Consider the following 19722-nt stretch of genomic DNA (forward strand, 5'->3'; position numbering starts at 1 on the left):
TGCTGCCACTAGTCTGGAGGAGCTGAGTGCAGGAGGGGCGTTCTGTAGGGTGGAAGCTCGGCTGGAGACTTAGAAATGGGCAACACTCTGAACGCAAGCGTGCTTAAATTCTTAAATCCTTAAATTTGAGGAATTGAAGAATTCCTCAAACATGAATGAAGGAATCAAATCAACAATCCAGGTATGTTTTTGATGAGAGAGTAACGTAATAGCATGATATAAAGCTCAAAAGTCAATTTTACATAACATTAAGAGTCTTAAAGGGCAGGTAATAAGTCAACGTTTCTCTCTGGGAAAGGTATTGTCTAACAAAGCTACCATTAGAAACTCAATATGATCAGAAAAATTAGATTGAAACATTCAGACTGCTCATAAACTACTAGAAAAAGCAACAGCTAAAACACCGTTTACAATCTGCTGTAGTCACGCACAGAAATTACTCTCCCATTCTGACTCAAGCAATGAACAATCCTCAGATTTGTCACAAACTGACTCAGTGTGTGAAATTGGCAAAGCCAGTGAAGAGTTCTGTTCTTATTTTTATAGCAGTGATTTAAATCCAATTAAACAAGCAATTCTGGCAAAAACTGATCCCGCTATCAAGCGTAAAACACTGTGTAGGTGAAGTAAAGTGCACTCATGTAATAAAATCAGAGACAGCTACACAATGAGTCGAAATAAGACCTTTGAATAATTCAGCTCAGTCACACAATGAAATGTCTATTAGTAGTTTGACAACATGGCCTCAAATTGCGTGGTTTTGACTATGTTGGAAAAATCTATGTAGGAAAAACCTCCAGGTTGCTTCATTGCCCCAAAATAAAACATTCAAAAGTTTTTATTGCACACTGTGCTTTTTAAAAAATAATGTTTAATACAGCAAAAATACATTCTTTTAAGTTTCTCTTCCTCTGACAGTCCCTACATCTGATTTTACATAAATATGGCAACAGAGCATAACAAGTCCCGTGTCAAACTGTAATCTAACCAAAAACCAGACGAAAAAAACCCCAAAACATCTAAAATGGATAAACTGAAGTCTGCAATTAAGGGAAGTTTGTGGCCACATCCTGTGAGCTGATGCACATGGGTAACCAAGAATGCAGCTGCATAACAATCTCAACTAAAACAGGAACTTAGTTTGTTGCTGTGCAGAAAAAAGTGAACAGATATGACCTTAAAGTAGCAGCTGATCCTGTCGATCTCCAGAGCGCCAAGGGAATTTTTTAACACTTTAGAGCGTTGATGATCCACAAGGGTAAAACATTTAAGGCAGTTTTTATGTCCCAGCAAATTTACCTTCAGCTGATGTTATGTTTCTGTAAAACATATCAACAAGGCAGACCATTTTAATTGCTGTGGAAGGTTCCTAAATACTACTTAGATCTGAGGTTTTAGAAAAGAGACATTTAAAGATGTCAAGACGTTTTTGACAAATAGGGCCAAGAAAGAAGAGATTCAAAACACTAAAAAGTGGCATAATTCATGAGCACGCTGGTGGAGGGGTAATGACTTGTTCTTGTTTTGTAGTAATGGGAACTGGGCACCTTAAACCTCTATATACTAAAGTCTGAGGTTTGTTTGACAAATGAAGCATCAACCAAATTAGATTTACCAGGAAAAAAATAAATAAAAAAGTACACCAAACAGGATTGCAGAAAACAAATGCTACTGCTACATGCTGACAGATGAGCAAACCATACATCTAAAAGATTTTGGGGGAAAAAGTGAACCAAAATACTTTTATAACAATAAGACTATTCTGAAAGTCCAGCAGACCAATATTTACAACTTCTTACTGTGCACAGCTACTAAATGTTTAATCCAAATCGTGTTGTGGATTCTGGCCTTAGCTGGTCACATTGTAAGACCGTGTCAGAGCCACATTATGCTTTTCTATGACCCCAAAGCTTCAAATTCTCCTTTATTTTCACTGAAGCTGAAGTTATTAGAGGTGGTGTAAAAATACCACAGCCTGTGTTCCTAGAGAACTGCTTCTTTTGATTTGTGTGCGCATCATTAAAAACCCCTGTCTTGTGTTGTGGCAGCCAGCCCAGCAAAACATGTCATTCCTTACCAAGAAATTTGAAGTGGGCAACCTTCCAGACGTTTCTCCACTAAATAAACCATATCCCCGCTGTAAAAAGCCTCCAACAGAGAGGGGGGGATAAGACAGAGTCCACAGTGCAATGGTTTTCCTCAAGATCTGCAAGCGTCTTGAGCTTAGCTAGATTTAGATTGGTTTTGGCTTTGTTTACTTTGGAAGGGGATTCTGCTGCTCTAGTGACAGCCAGGGCACCCAGCAGTCGTCTAATCTCAAATACAGATATGTTAAATGGAAAAACAGAAAACCTAAGAACATTTATGTATTTATTCAGACTCCAGACCTGTTCTCAGATGAAAAAACAAAACAAACAAAACATGCATTTCCCACCAACCTTTGAAACTGCAGTGCAGGTTGACAGATTTGACTTGTAGCTGTAGTCTTACTGTAAAAATGAAAACACTGAATGGTACGTGAGGTTTATGTAGCTTGAAATTTTTATGTTTTCTTCTTTCAATCTGATCCCTGGCAGAGCTTCGCTGGACTCAGGTTGAGTTGTTGGCTGAGTTTATCTCAGAAAAATGACCCTATTCTTTAGTATTAAGACCACAGTTTCATTAGATGAAAGTGTTTCCACAAATTTGAAACAAAAAATATAGAACAAATGTTTTTTTATGACACATTTATTCCTCCTACTACTAAAAACAGAGTATCTGTGGCATCTATTATGATGCATAGAATATTAAAGTGTTTCTATACTGCTCACCTTCATGATACATAAGGCCACAGATGGTAAACTACCTACTTTGAGACTGCTTGCTGCAAGCTCCCTACTTTAAATGAGACACACAACTGAAGATTTAAAAATTCACCTCAAGCTGAGAAAAAGACCATCACCTAAAAGCTAATAAAAATATGCAGAAACCTTTCATAATTGAGGTTAGAGGTAGACATGATTTAATCTCCGTGTTGACTCGGGTCACCTCATCCATCGCTTAAGATATCCGCTCAACAGGCCCGGCCGTCCATCACCTTCTCTGGGATTTATTAGTCGGGTCCAGAGCCGGAAGGTGAGAGGTTAAATGAGGAGCATTGTGTTTGAAGTTATCAGCAGAGAGGGACCAGAGAGGGCCTTTGCTTATCCACACACACACACACACACACACACACACACCCCGACGATCAGACGTTTAATCAGCGCCGCGGATGTAGCCGTCGGAGCTGAAAGTCAAATATAAAGCCTTACACAAACATGCATGTGTCAAACAGTCACATGCACCACTTCAATTAACACACATACATCCTGTCTGAAGTGATCACACACTCACAACTCGACACTTTCTGTAACACACACGTGCACACCCCACCGTTCTGCATGCATTCACGCTGCAGCGCTACAGCCAGAAGGCCTGACTGCTTTGGGGCACCGCTCCACGTCTCCTGACTGTAAGCTAATGTTGATAGTGGTGTAGAGGCTGTCACTTTGGCTTCTGATTCAGGTTAATTGCCCCCAAGCTCAAATAAAATGGGTCTGGCACTATGCGGTCAGAGCTTTCACATGAGCTGTATACCTATTCAGCTGAAAAGAGACAAAAAAAGCCAAGTGGCTGCACGGGCTTTTATAACAAGCTGCAGCTTAAAAGCTTTACTGCTGCTGCACTCAAGGTTTTTTTTTCTCTTTTTTTAATATATTAAATTAAAAAAAACTAAAACGAAAGAGTGTGTCTCTCTCTGTGGGTGCATGTCCTCTCCATCTCACCAGCCTCAAATCCAAAGCAATTAAAGTGGCCAGATGGTGGGCTGGACTCGCAGTAAATAGCTGCATTGACAGAAGAAGCTTGCAACAAAAATGAACTGTGACAAGAAGCCAGAACAACACGCAGATACACGACGGCATCAAAGCACCGGGCAAATATCGAGGACGTGCCGCCATAACCTCCCATAACCAACTGTCACCCTCACAAGGCTGCTACCAGCAGAATGTAATTGAGCTGCGTTCAGTGGGGAGTGTGAAATAGAAGTTAAAACCAAATGAAGGGAATGTGCAGGCATGCCAGCGCCGGCATGCAGACCTCTACACTGATTTCCCTTCTGTTAAAATTTGACCAGACCAGTTTGGTTTAGTCAGGGTTCAAACAATGTAGCCTTTGAGAGGCGCCCTGTTCACCGAGCTTCAGTCCGGCCTGCACGCCCCTCCTCCCCCCGTCTGATAACAGAAACCGCCTCCCTGCAGGAAAACCCACTGAAGCTCCACCAACACATTCCTCTCTTCTCGTCTCTTCTCAGGCCCTGCACAGTTTGTGGGTGAGATATGTTTGAGCTCCTGATGGGTGTACTAATATTTATTCACATTGAAAAGGAAAACATGTGTCCTTTCATAACAACCAGCATGGTGGGATGAGAATACTAGATAAAGACACACAGATCAGGACTTTCCCAACCAGTTGGTTCTGATTTTGTGTTTTATTCCAAGGTCTGTAGCACAAAAGAGAAAAGTGCCAGCAGACTCCTTGGTGGAGGTGCTTTGAATCCACTTTTAGGCATGAAAAGCCTGCTGCACTGTCTGATTTTTAGTAAACTCAAAGTGCATAAAAATATTTGCTGCTGGTTTATGGACCAGAAAATGGTGGGAAGTCTTAGTTTTGCTGCATTTAATGAACATTCCTCATCTGACCTGCTGACCATCATCCTTGGCGGATTATTTTGGTTCACCTCTAAAAAGCGCTCTATGAAAATAACTCCACCATCCTGGACATTCAGTCTCTTTTCACACACTGAACTTTTACCCTTTGTCACATTATGCAAACTCCTGTTCTTTTGGTTTGATAAACACAAAAAGCAACTGAAGTGCAGGAAAGAGTCTACTTTATTCCCATATCAAACTGAGAAGTGAACACTTGTGTTCACCCTGAAATAAAATCCAGTGAAACCGGTTGTCACCTAAATAAACTCCATGTGTGTGTAGCTTCAACCTCAGTATGACTGCAGCTGTTCTGTGAAGGCATCAGAGGTTTGTTAGATATCATCACTGAATTAATCATAAACACAAAGGAATAAAGAGGGTTAATTGATAAAAAGTGTGGAAGAGTTTAAATCAGGGTCAGGCTATTAAACAATATCCTAACGCTTTGAACAGAACTCCACAAGATATCATGACCGTCGACCTAACCTGACAAGACGAGCATTAATCAGAGAAACAGCCTGGAGGCTCATGGAAACACAGCCAGAGCTGTAAGACGAGAGTTTAGATACAGATCTGTGGGTTCTAGATGAGAAAATCCAGTTCTCACAGACTGAGCTTGCACTATGTTGCAAAAGGATCTCCTCAATGAGCAAAGCTGGTAAAGACATTACCCAAAAGATGTCGCAGCATTAATTGCAGCAGAAGGTTTTACAAGTTGTTCACCCATGTGGGCCGGGCAGAAATGCATACTGCACTCTTCAGATTAGTTTTCACAAAAATCTACAACAATGCATATAAATCTTCTCTCCACTTCCTTTTGCTGTTCCATCACAAAATCTCCCAATAAAACATTAAAAAGGTATTTTTCCCAGGCACTCTACATGTAACCAAGGCAGCATGTTTAGCTTAACCAGCCAGGACAGATGTGCAAAGCAGATGGAGACTGGTAGGAGGTGGAGCTTGTCCACAGGATGAGATTTTTATTCTACAAAATTGTTTCCCTGACACTTGCGCTCAGCTTTTTTCCCATAAGCCCGTTATCACACCTCTGTGGACTCGCACAGATTTATCGAAACTGAAACGAGACAAACAGCCAGACCAGGAAATTGGAGTTAAAAACACAGAGGGCCGGTCTGGACTCTGAGGGCTGTGTGACAAGAGACCAAGAGGCCACTTCATATCTTGATCAATTTATCTATAAATCTAATCAGCGGGAATCACTGAGCGGCGCTTCTCTTCAATCTGGGAGCCAACTCATCCTGCAACCCTCAGCTGTTAAAGGGACTGACACACTGAAACACACAAAGCAGCAACACAGGAACGGTTTAAAAATCAGGAAATCTTTAATATGAACCGAATACGAAAAAGAAAATAGAAAGACATGACAAAACAGTGACAACAATCCTAATTCAGACCAAAACAAAGCCAAAAATTAAAAAATACAAAAAGTTAAAACAACGTTCACACAGAGCAGTCGATAGTAATAAAAGCACATTTTGGGTTAAGACTGTTTTGTAGTGAGAGTGTGTGTGTGTGCAGTTCAGATTCACCAGATTTGGCAGCAATCACAGCGCAGCAGTCAAGAATAAAGCACTCAGAAAACATAAATTATAAAGCACTGCAAAATAACAGAAGAGAGAGAGAGAGAGAGGAGACTGTAATAGAAGAAAATAAATCCTTCATGCTTGCTGTCACTGAGTAATACACAAATGTGACACCATAAATTAGTAATTCTTTTTTTCTCTGCTACATATTTATATATTTATACTATGTACACAGGAAGGTTTCTTCTTTTTTTTTTTGTCAGTGATGCAAGGGAGCTGGGAGATGCTAAGGCTTTGATTTGTCATCGGATGTCTGGAGCCAAACAAACAGGCGAGGGGACGTCGCTTTTTTGGAACATGGGGGGGAAAATGTCTGATATTTAGACTGCATCACCTTGATGCTAGGCCTGAGCCAGAATTGCAGGGTTCACTAAAAGCATTTTGTCTGACAAGCACTGCTTCAGTGAAGAGGTGGATGTCGCCGCGTTTGTGTCTGAGGATGCAGAGGTACGAGAAGTCAGGTGGGTGAGGGGAGGGGGTGAAGGGGATGTGGGAGTGTGATGAGTGACTTTTAAAAGCATTGAAAGTGAATCTGGGACGACCAAGAGGTCAGCTTGGTGGCATTTTCATGAAAGCTACATATCCTAGAACATAAATGGATGCTCTTTGAAAAGTGAGATTTACGTGGTCACAATTTGGGTGCGGCTTCCTCTCAACACGGCTTTCAAGCATGATGGAAACATCTCTGTATTAGTGCGACTGTATTTCTTTTGTTTTTTTTCCCCCCCCATTATTATTTTGTGCAGCTTTGTGTGGGCTCATGTCAGAAGACGGCAGACTTGTCAGGTATGAGGTGTCTGCTGCTCCACCAGTTTGGCTGTGGGAGTGAGCATAATGAAAGCGACTGAAGGGCGTTTGTGTGTGGGCGAATTGTTTCTCCTCATTCTGCCGATGTAGACACGTACAGCAGCTGTGTGCGCGCGCGAGCGAATGCACCTTTGAAGTGCACAATATCTGCAGTTTGACACTTTTTAGCAGTGACTCAGGGCGGCCACTCGGGTTACAGCTCCGGTCGGGGAAGCGTCGCTGGAATACACTCCGACTAAACGGAGCTGGCTCACACGAGTTCATCTGTTGCTTGTGGGGTGAAGGTATCCCAGATGAACTGCGGATTTTATTTTTTTGCTGTGTGCAAAGACACTAGAAATAGGATGGGGTTATGTGAAAATGCAGGTGATTCGAGGGAAAAAACACCAATATAAAATAAGCCTCAGGTTATATAAGGTTGGACAGTTCAGCATTGACCAAACTACATTCTGAAAGCCTGGGAGCACATTTGAACTCGAGGCTAATACAAACCTCCTGGCAAAACTGGCTCCATCAATCCGATATTTACATTTCATAAATATGTACATTTTCACGAGAAAAATAAAGATGATTACATTTATAGTACACAGATACTTCACACCAAAATGTACATAAGTGTTTTTGTTTGTCCCTTGTCGTTTTCTTTCTTTTTAAACTCCTGCCAACCCAAAGAAACCCAGTTTTACTCTGATATTGTTCATTGAAGATGTGACAAATGCAAGTGCAAAAAAAGTAATACATTTTTTTTCTATTAAGTGGTTGTGACAAGTCAGCTGTGTTCAATAAATCTGTTATTCATCCATTTATGCATAAACTAAGGCCATTAGATGATAATCCCATTGAACACGCTGGCTTACAATCTGCCACACGGTGCTCAAACGCTAAATGCTGTCACCATTTTTGTTATTTGCCTTCTGCCTCTCTCCTGTTCTCTCTCTGCCAGCACGAAGGTTAACAATTATAACAGCAAACAAATATTTCTACTTATTGAAGGCAGGGTCTGTGGTAGGCATGGACCAGCTGCTGTTGTCAAGGAAATAAATCTGCAAAAATCTCCCATCATACTGTTTTTATGGTTTAAAGTCCTTTTAATGAGATTCCAAGGGCAGAGCCAGAGAGGCTGGGGTTTTCCCCTGCTGTCTGCAGCATACAGTAATGTGGCACTGCCCCTCCCCCACCTGCTGCTGGAGGCCGTCAAGTCAAGAAAAGAAAATAAAAAAAGAGCAACTCATCGAAATAATCGCATTTCACTTGTTTGTTTTATGTTTTACTTAGGTCTGCATCAAAATAAAAAAAATGTCAAAGCTATGACTAATGATCAGTATAAATGATTTTAAATTCAATTTCAAATAAAGTGACATTTTAAATAAAACATCAGATTTAAAATGATTAAAAATGTTCAAAAATGCTGAAATTTAGGTTAAATATTTCAGTTAAAAAAAAATTACATTTTGAATTTTACTTTCCCTAATTAATGAGTACAGTTTAAATTGTAGCAGTAATAGGAGTAACTTTTGCTTTTTTGCTTTAAACATTGTATTTCATCGTAATTTCTGCCAATATTGTGACTCTGCTGTTATCCTGCTGTGAGAATCTGGTACCGGTCTACGCCTGATCTGTGCTGAAGCATTTCTCCTCAGGGTAAAAGCGCCATGATAAGAAAAGCAGGCGGTTACAGCCATCCGGCTGGCGGGTCAACCTGGTTTTGACTGGCAGACTCCTTCAATATGGCCAGTCCAAAGCCCACCTGGCCTTAATAGCATCAATCAAGATTACACCTGCTGGATGTCCTTCTGACGAGGTCAAAGGGGAGTCAGTAATCAGGGCGGGAAACTCATGAGTGGAATGAGCTTCTCATCACAATTATCCAAATGCATACAGATGCACACACCGAGCCTCAAAGACATCAGTGTACAGTAGCCATCGTGTCTAATTTCTAGAAAGGAGCTCATTAAAAAGGAAGAATTAACGGTTCCAAGACTATAAGCTCTGCACCTAAAGGGCCATTTCACCACATGTTGCCCATCAATACCAAACCTTTTTACGTCCTCCAATCAATTCACAACATCCAACATCCGCTAATGGAAAGTAATATATGATCCTCATTGAAAATCTGTCTTACCTAATGCCGCAGCACTATGGAGGTTCTGTTACATCCGGCCATTTACTAAAGTGTGGAAGGAGGGGGTTGTGAATGTGGCCAATCCAGGTGAATTACTCCATTGGAGTGGAGTAAGTGGGGCTCCTGATGGATCAGGAGCGGTAAAATACTCCCCCTGCTCTAGGTGGCCGTGACCTGGACAGCGCCCCGGATAAATCAACACTTCCCATAAACACTGGAGAGAATGGGAAGAGAAGGGGTTGCAGAGATGGGAGGAGAGATAGAGCGAGGAAACGCCACTCCATAAACGATAAGCAGCGGCAATCTGTTGGTCCCAGCTAGACGAGCAACTTCATGGCTCATTACCAGTCAAGCTCCTCCTGTTGGGAGGGATCCGGAGAGATGAGGATGAGGAAGAAGAGGTGCTTATCTCTGTTCCTCCTGCATCTCTCCCTTCATCCCTCCGCCCCATCACATCAGCAGCACTTCATTCCTTTATCCAGAATCAAACCTCCAGGCACAGAAAAACAAGCCTGCATGACAAATTTCCTAAAAAGTCCTAAAAATGGTAACTTTCTCAACTTTTCTATTGGTAAAGAACTAAAAATAATAATAAACCGAAAGCTTCTCTTCAAACCTTAAGAGTCCAGTGTTGCTGATGATCTGCAGAGCTACGTGTTTAGAGTTGTCAGAGTAAGGCAGAGAGAGCAGAGTGAGCACGAGCAAATACATCATTCACATCTCTAATACAACCGATGGTTTCTGTCTTTTTTTTTTTAACACACCAACACACCAGATGTTACAGCACAACACATTACCAAAACAAAAGGCTTCCCACAGGAGGACTGAGAGTCGCAGGCAACATGGAACTGCTTGACAACCACAGTATTTTTTATTTTTAAGTGAAGTTAGGAGTGAATATGCAAGTGAAATGCCTGTATAGCCAAGCTTGTATCATGATTCAATTTTCCTACTCCCACACTATGTATTTTCTCTTTTAGTCTGACAGTTGAAAGTCAAGAACCGAGCAATGGGGAGAGCATGAGCTGAAGCGGTGAGAGATGTTGCGCTTTTCTCAGTTTGATTTTCAGTTGATGCTTCTTAAAATGCTTTTCCTCATGCCCTCTTCCAGTCCTGCTCACTACGGGGCTGCTCTGTGATTAATAATTGGATATATTTAAAATCAATTTGCAAAAATAAAAGTGGTATTTTTTTTCTTTTTCCCCCCCCCTCAATGGGAGTGGGACAAGACCCAAAACCAAACAATCCTCGAGAGGAATTCTTAAGCCTGCTTTTTATTTCTCTCATCTTCCTCCTCTGGTTGCTCTCCTCCTCTTCCTCTATACGTAAACTGCAGTCCGGGAGATGACCGAGCCATCCCGCTGGGACTCCATGTCATCGTCCATGTAATCTCCAATTATATCGTCCGGGTTGGGAGGGGGGCGCAGTTGCAGAATCGAGCCTCCTCCAGCGAAGTGGTCGTATCTCTCGTCCTCCTCCATCTCGTCAAACTTCCTCCTCTCTGCTTCGTCTAATTCGTTGCTCAGCAGGATGTCCTGGGCGGTGGGTGTGCCGGTGACGACCTCAGGCCGGGCGCCCACGGTGAACGGCTGGTGGTGGTTGTTTTTCTCTCCCAGACCCTGGTTGGGTGAGCGATCGATGTAGACGGGTCCGTTGTTATTACCACCCGCAACGCCGCCGCTTCCCGTTCCTCCGCTTGTTCCGTTTTTGCTCGCCTTCTTGCCGCCGCCGAATATGCGTGTCTTCATGTCGCTGCCACCGTTGGCCCGGTAACCCTGCTGCTGCCTACGGCTACGGGTGACGAGCACGGTAACGAGGGCGGCGACCAAAAGGAGGGCCAGCAGGGAGCCTATAACCGCCCCTGCCACAACACCAGCATTGGATTCGGTCTTTGAAGGCTCTGTGGGAGGGAGGAGAGGCAGGAAAGGAGAAAATAGAAGAAAATGAAAAATTATTGGAGGAGGAGGGAGAAGTAGACACCAGAAAGAGGTATAAAGAGAGCATAAAAAAAGACCAGTAAGAAAAGGGGAAAGTGAGGGATGGGAGATGTCAGTGGTGGTGTGAACTTCAGTCAAGTGTGCAACACTACTGAGATGCAAGTACAGTCAATTTTGTTTAAATCCAAATAAATAAATATACATATATGCAGTGCAGAGAAAAAGTATTTGCTTGCTTACAGATTTCTTCCCGTTTTTTCTTTTGAAACTCAAATGTTTGACACCGAACAGCCACCCTCAAAACAGTTTCATTAAAGTCAATCAGCCAGCAATAACACCAGTGTCATCGTGACAGTTAAGGGGTTAATAAATCAGATAAATATAACTAGAGTAAATACAAAATACTGTTTTCAAATGAGGAGTTCCTCTACTAGAGAAATACAAACATCTCAAACAACCTACACTGTTGTCAAAGAGTAAGCACTCTACCTGTTTAATCATAAATGTCTTGGGTTTGTTTAGGAATCTTTTGATATCCACAACCAAGGCTAGTACCATCAGAAATCCCTTCAGTAGAAACTGTCTGAAGTAAACCAAAAGATCCCAAAAGGCCCTGATGTAAAGTAATTCAAGAGGAGATGAAAGGTTTTAAGATCCAACATTTTAAGAAGGGCTTAGGAAGCCATTTCCAAGACTGAGAGTCCAGGGAACCACAATGTCTTAGTAAATTTACTACAAGACAATCACCAACTTATCCAAGGGGACACAAAAGAACCCAAAACAACTTTTAAACCTGTGTGTGTTCATTATTCAACAGTAAGAAAGAGTTAAAAATGCCAAACAGGCGAGAGACCAAAACCTCTGCTGACCCTAAAGCACAAAAGGCCACCTGTGTCAGCAGCTTCCAAAAACATCTTTTTCAAAAAGAAATGTTGATCCTCCTCAAGTCTTTTGGAAAAATATCCTGTATTCTGATGAGACAAAAGCAAAATATTTCAGAAACTTATTTAAAATTTGTCTAGTGTTAGTCTTCAGAATAACTTGACAAATAATATCTGAACATCAGGCCAAAACTTTAAGCTCAAGCCCAATCGGGTTATGGAGCAGGAAAATGATCTAAACGGTACCAACGAGTCCACTTCAAAATGATTCAAACACCACAACAAAAAGGATTGGAAGTGGCCCAGTCCAAGTCTGAACTGCCATCAGATTGAACCTTGTGTAAAGACCCTCGACAAGTTGGTAATGAACAAAGACCCTTCAGGGTGGCTGAATTAAACCAATTATGCATAAAACAGGGCAAAACTTTCTCCAGTGATGTTAAATGATGCTAGCTAGTTATCACAAAAGCTTGATGGCAGCTGTTAAGTTTAGGGACCAATAATTTTTTCACAAAACCATTTATTTAAATTCAATATTTGAAAGCAGTTTTTTGTATTTACTTAGCTCGTCTTTTACATCAATTTTTGACAATTTTCACATTTACAAAGTCAAAAAAGAAGAAATCTGTAAGCAGGCAAATAGTTTTTAATAGCAGTCGGTGTGAGAGTGTGTGTGATGGTGTGTGTGTGTCGAGCCTTCAGCTGCACTGACAGATCCTCCCCTCCCTTTAGGCTGTTCCTGTCCCCTTCACCACAGCCACGTCTTTACAACGTCTCAGCCACATTCCCCCGTGTGCTGCCCTTCGACAGCCAGGGTCTGTCCAAGGCTCATCACAAATCACAGAGCTTGGAGGGACGGGGGAAGATTGGGGACTGGGAGTTAAACCACGCACACACACACACACGCCCGCATGCTCAAATGTACACAGTTTCTGATGAGGTAGAGAGCGGCAGGTCAGGAAAACAAGTGGAGGCCATGCAGAGGAGGAGGAGGACTGTAACAATGAATGAAGGAAAGAAGAAGATGAAGAGATGGAGGAGGGGTGAATGAACGAGCGACGCAGCAGAATGACAACTCTTCCTTGAAGCGATTCATCAACAGCGGGGAGACTGAACGGATACCCCCCTCTGCTTTTGTAATTATTTGAGTGTAGATTAGTCCAATGTGAATCCATTTCTATTCTAGCATCTCAAAGTCCCAACAGCCTTGCTCCACATACATACACATAAAAAAGTGCATTTAATGGCTTTGTTAGAGTGCAAACTAACTTAAGGGGATACAAGCAAAAGTAGGGCTCTGCCAAATCCAACGCATTGCTTTTTCAACATCTATGTACGAAAAGACTCCTGGGACGGAGCAGTCGAGTCTAAATCAGGGTTTGATGAGGTCCCACATGACTCGTCAGCTGTGTAGCTCTTACCACTCCCTGGACACCCGTGTCCAGCGATATTATTGCTGTATTTTATCTCAACACAACCTTTTTTAAAGCGCATCTTTGTGCTAGAATGGATGTTATTGCTTCCACGAGCGAGGGAAGTGCTAATAAATACCAAAGCTGTGTCCCCTCATTCAGCACAATTCACTATAGAGTAAAACAGCCAGTTTATGGTGCTACTCAAAATCCTTCCTTTTACTCAACATTCAGTTTCCACACACCACACTAAGAGTTGTAAACAGGGGCCAGTAGAAGGCATTAGCATGCTCAGTCAACACAAGCTTTGTTTATGCCAACATCCAAAGCTCTTGCTGCAATCTTCAAAGATTTTCCTAACATTGCAACTCCAGTCAGTCTGAAGCAAGATCTTAGTAAATGACAAACATCCTGAATCTGTTTTATTTTGTTTCAACTCTAAAATAACCATGTAAAATCTTCGTTCTTGATTACAAACATGAAACATTAGCTACATTTTTTACGGAGTGTTTATTTGAGAAAAGTTTGCAAAGAAGTTACAACACAAAGAAGTTCAATTGAGCTTTTTGAGATATATTCATTTATGGAAAGATGTGTTGCAGCTCATGCCTCTGTAACTTGATACAACAAAACAATAATGGCTAAAATTGAAATGTTTGTTATAATTTAAAGTCAGTGTTGTGAAGAAAGACCGTCTAAATGACAGTATTAGGACAAAATCACGCTGTCCATTCAGGAGCCATTTATTGATCAGATACATAAGGACTGTAAAAAATACCCCATTTGCCACTACCAAGGTTTAAAAAAAAAAAAAAGAAGAAGTCAAGCAAAATGTTTTGTCGTCTAGAGAAACTGTCTTTTGATTTAACAAAGAGATTCCTTAGAGAGAGCTGGAGTGACAGACGTTTTACCGGCTTGTATGTAGCACAGAGAAATTAACTTGTGCCCCTCCTCTACCTGTTGCTTTCAACTTTTAAAAGACAGACAAATTCAACCCTTCATAAATATTTCTGTTTGCACAAATGCTTCTGTCTTCATGTGTAAAATACAAGGAGTGTGAGCCAACACTCTTATTGTTTTAAACCCACATTGCCATGGTTAGCAGCCAACCTGTTACAGAACCAGACAACCCAACTTAAGCAGTCAGTGTCAGCAGTGTGGATAATGTTTAACACAAATTATACCAAATTTACCAGCTGTTCTGTCTTTTTGCTAAAATGTTTATCAAACATAATTTTATATATACGCGCAGTTTAACAACTGTAACGTTAAATTATTAAAAAGCGCTAGGAATGGATGCTTTTCTGATTTCTAAAGCATTTATTTTACATTTAAAAGTGCAGCTAATTTCATGAAACTATACTATTTAAAACCTTATATATCAAATAAACCACTTAAGAACTTAAAACCTAAAGATAGCACAACACCTAACTAGTTTGAATCTTATTTAAGGTTAAAATAACAAGCATAATAAAATAAAGATGCACTATTTCCTGCAGAAGTGAATGTAAATGCTACAGTTAAGGCACAAAGAAAAAAAAAAACACATTTTACCAAAGTTGCACCAAATTATAATGTGTCCTACAAGAAAGAAGTTCACAAATAAGCTCTTCTGTAATAAAGAAAACAGTAAAGTCCCAACAAACTTGAGCTTAGCAAAGGCTTATTTAGGTCACAACTTCAGGATTTTAAATGCTTTCTGAGACTCTGACAAGTCCCCATAAACAGAATCTGTGACCGTTTCCTCCCAGTGTGGTCATCATCTATAAACGAGAGGGTTGGGGATTTCTGGCAGTACCACTGCTGGAATTAATGCTGTTTGCAGTCACAGTAGTGTGAAGCTGCTCGGAAGAAAAATGCCCTCCAACTAGCACCGGTTCTGCAGCGTGGCAATATGTAGACAACCTATCAGGAGAGTTAACTTCAACAGAAAGGATGACTACATCAGAAAGACAGCCTAGATTTTATTTCATAAGCCGTTTCTACAGCAACACATAATCTTTGGAGATTTAAAGCGTAAGCCTACTTTTAGAAAGGAAATTGATTCTCTTTGTGAATATTTCCCACTTTCAAAGGATTCTCAGCCTTCGTGTGATGCATGTTGTACGATTTCATTGTATTTGACATGCTTTCATGTAATCTTCCAACAGGTTGTGGATCATCAAGCAACGGAGCAAAGTCTTGTTATGGATCTGGTAATGAGAAGAAGACGACACAGAAGGCGACGCCGGATCCCAAAGTTGTTTATTTGAGTGGTTTCCATGATACCAGCTTCACTCTTCACTGGGCTTTCTTAGGGTTTTCTTGAAAATGAATGGCATTGCAGTCTTATATTACAAATCCAATGCGTTTCGACTTGGACGATATTCTGCATGTCCAGGGATGCAGTTGATTGGTCACTTCATTAGTAAATACTGTCCGTCTGTTCAGAACTTAATGTCAGTATAAATGCAGATGTTCTGTGAAAACCTTAGAGGTTTGTTAGAGAACATTAGTGAACAAACAGCAACATGAGGACCAAGAAGCAGAGCAGACATGTTAGGAAGTAAGCATCAGAAACGTCTAAAGCAAGTTAGCTTGTAAAACAAATCCAAAGCTTTGTGCACCTCGGAGACCGTTCAATCCATATCCCAAAATTAAGATTTGCTTTCCACCTAAACTAACAGGCTGTATAAGGAGAGTATTAATTAAAGCAGCCAAGAGACCCAAGAGCTGCAGAAATCCAAAGCTAAGGTGGGAGAATCTGTTGACAGGGCAAGTGAAAAAACTGGACTTTATGAAATAGTGATGAGAAGAAATCTACAGCTTAAAGAAAACCATGAGAAGTCTTATTTGCAGTTTGCCAAAAGCTGTCTAAGCGCTGTGGTCAGAAGAGGCCTAAACTCATTTTCAGAGTGTGAAAAAGGTTGTGTATGGAAGAAACGCTGCAAATCCCCCTAAATGAACCTGTCCTATAACAAAATATGGCTGCATCATGCATGACACTCAGACTTGCATTTCACTTCTGAATTACGCACTTCTTTGTGCTGGTCTGAGATAAAATCCCAATAAAAACACTTAAAGCAGGTACTTGAAACACGGCAAAATGTAAAACAAATGCTCAAAAAATATACATATCTTTGGCAGCAGTGCAGCTTGGTTCATTTCCAAAGTGTTTTGCTTCAGTTCAGTCCATCCACCTGAATCTTTTGTCTGCTATTTTCCAAATAAGTTTGGATTTTTGCTGCTCTCGTTCAGATTAAATGCTGCCATCTCTCCATCGTTAATGGTCAGAACTCTCATTTGCACATTTCTTTGTGGACACAGGTTGCTGCTAGGCTCCCTTACACACATTTGTGCTGAAAGCAAAGAAATTGTTCTCTGCAGCTACAAGTAAACACGTTTGAAATCTTCATCTGTCGCAAACGTATTCGTCCTCCCCTAAGGTTGGAGCTCTTCAGCTTATAAGCAAATAAAATTATGGCATGCCCATAAATTTTTCATGCCAGTCCCTGGTTGAAAGTGATCAAGAAGCCCTTAGATGTGCTGAATATCATGTCTGCAGCTCTTCTCTCTGCACTTTCACCAGACGCTGCAGAGGATTAACCGCAGGACGCTGCTGTTGGAATCCCTGCCTAAATTTGAAAGCAGCAAATCAGCCTAACTCTTATTGTCATTCCTATTCGAAATCCCAAAGAGGCCAGCCCATCTTGTTAAGTGTACAGAAGGCTGACAGAATCACTCTTGTAACACTGATTCTTGTCAAGAGAGAAAATGGGAGTGTGCTGGCTTCTACACCTGTGCTCTTCTCCTCTTCCCTCTCCTCCATCTCTCCCTCCACTACACCAGCTGTCTCCTCCACGCATGCCGTCTGCGCTAAATCCATTTTCCCCATCATCGCTCCAATTTACATTTGTACTTCTGTTTTATGCTACTTTTTTGAACCTTTTTTCTCCATTGCGAGCCCGAGGAAAGAATTAATAATGATGGCTACACTTTTCTCCTGCTTTTGTTCGCTCTTCTCCCAAAGCACACCAACTCTCTTGCCTTGCAAGCTGCGCTAAACACTTCTATTCACACACACCAGAGAGCAAAAGCTAGAACTCTCTGTCCACTCCTAACAGGAACACAAGAAGTCCATTATCTCAGGCCCAGAGGAGCGCCATCACATGCAGGAGAACTTTGGGCCGGATGCTGCGACACTTTTCCATCACATCAAAAGAAATTACACTTAAATTCAAATGCAAATTTTCCCCAAGCACTACTCATCCAATTATTTTTAATGCATCGCTCAAGTCGGTTTTTTTCAGTCTGCGCAGATAAATCCTTTTGTAGAGGATAATTCATGTTTTATTCTGGCGTTCTGAAGATAACCCCTTAAAAGATTCACAAAATGAGACGTAAAAAGATTCACCGCAGGCTGTCGGTGCAGGCCCAGACATCCAACAAGGAAGCCTTGAAGTTTGTTTAAGTGGGTAAAGGAGGAGACGTCTCCGAAACAAGCTGCTAGATGAGCCAGCGGAAAGCTTGCAATATGCAAGCTGTGTGGATAACGGCAGGGGAAAAAGCAGAAGTACAATACTGGTGGGTATTATGATGATGTGAACTTGTGATGGATCAGTACATGCTGGCAAGCAGAGGGATTATGTATTTTCTATAAAATCTTCTGATTCTGCCTTTGGAGAAACGTGACTAAGCCGAATTCAACACAAACTCATAATATTGTGAAGTAATTAAATAAATTAGGATTTTCACAAATGATCCAAGTTTTTTTTTATTTTTGTTTTACATTTTCACGGTGGCTCAAAGGTAGAAGAGAGACCGTTTAGGCTGCTGCTGCCCCGTGTTTGTGTGATGTGAGCAGCGTAATCTGCCTTTTTTTTGTCTCAGCATGGAGAGACATCACACCTGCACCAACCGTCTTCTAGTTCCAAGCTGGAAACCAGTGAGATTTGCTGTCTGTTATGGTGCCGACTAGAGCTGCACAATGTAAGGAAAACATGCGCTAAGATAACATGCAATAAATAAAACGAATATCAAAAAGAGCATTTCTGCTTTGCGTTCATTGAACAACAGAGACAGAAGGTAGTGAGTTTATTTGTCTAGTGGGGGGGGAGTGATTAATCTCAAAAACATGGCCTTATTAAAAAATTTTGGATAAGCAACAACTTGGTTATACTCAGTGACTTTAATATTTTTGAAACAACAAGGATCAACAAATATTTAGGGTGGATTTAAATCCACCCATGTTACTTATAGAGTTAACAGCAGTTCAGCAAGTTCTCATCAATATTACGACTGAGTAATAATGAACTTATGAAGCATTCTGCAGCCTCGTTTCTAACAACTGTTAACACAAAAATATATTGTTGCCTCTCAATTTTTATTTACTCAAACACTAAAAGAAACATATTCAGAAATTTATGTTTCACAGTATTATATAAAAGACTGACTAAAAATACGAAACATCAAAACTTTTTTCTTCATTTTCATTTGTACAGCTGCCATATTTTAATATCAGAGTCCTGTAAACTCTGGTTTCCCCATTTGGAATTTAAAGTTGGCCGACATTTCTTGGAAAATTAGAAAAACTGGCTTCAAATTAAAAGAAATAAGCTTCAAGAGATTATATCGTCATTTCCACTGTGATGAAGCACAACCTGTTCTGTTTCCCTTCAAAAACAGTTTATCAAATACTCCCATCAAATATCGGTTTGGTTATTTTTCAGTAGAAGTCTGAAAATTTTTATGGCTTTAAGAAAAAAAAAGCATTAAAAACAAACTTTTGATTCCTCTTTTACAAAAATATAACTTGGATTGGAAAAGGTTTAATGGATTTCATTTTATCTTACACTACCAAGAGTCACACGGCTTTGACTAAAGGTTTTACACCAATTTACTGCAAAAGTCTAAAAAGTTGTTCTACTTTGAACTGCCTTATATACCAACCTTACACAAGGAAAAAAAATCAATTTCTATATCCATGTTCTTTTCCGCCAGCTATGTCGAAGGCTGTGCCTTAAGGCAGGGAAGAAAATAATAAAAAAAATATGATACAAAGGCCCCAAAATTACTTTCATGAATGCATTTCCTTTTTAGATGAATCCAGCTAAGGAGCTGAGTGTACTTCATATCATTAGTATATTTCTATTGTACATGTTGAGTTGGGAAAAATAGCATAAACTGATTAAAAGTTTGTTCAGAAATGGTATTTGGGCTTAAAGCTTTTTCGTTTCAACAAAAAGAAACTGTA

General features: G+C 40.7%; 1 protein-coding gene across 2 annotated transcripts in view; it reads right to left on the bottom strand.

Annotated features, from left to right (window-relative positions):
• The window catches only part of LOC114138921 (nectin-2), a 117869-nt gene that overhangs the window by 40486 nt on the left and 57661 nt on the right, over window positions 1-19722 (bottom strand). The window contains exon 7 of one of the 2 annotated variants that reach the window (XM_028008417.1): window positions 8577-11160. The exons of the other annotated variant lie outside the window; for it this stretch is intronic. Within the exon in view, the coding sequence (XP_027864218.1) occupies window positions 10580-11160 (581 nt within the window). The 3' untranslated portion in view covers window positions 8577-10579. Of the gene's footprint in view, window positions 1-8576; window positions 11161-19722 lie in introns of those variants that run through there. 2 annotated transcript variants of the gene reach the window in all.

This window comes from Xiphophorus couchianus, chromosome 3 (genome assembly GCF_001444195.1).
Source record: "Xiphophorus couchianus chromosome 3, X_couchianus-1.0, whole genome shotgun sequence".
In the NCBI taxonomy this organism is placed as follows: domain Eukaryota; kingdom Metazoa; phylum Chordata; class Actinopteri; order Cyprinodontiformes; family Poeciliidae; genus Xiphophorus; species Xiphophorus couchianus.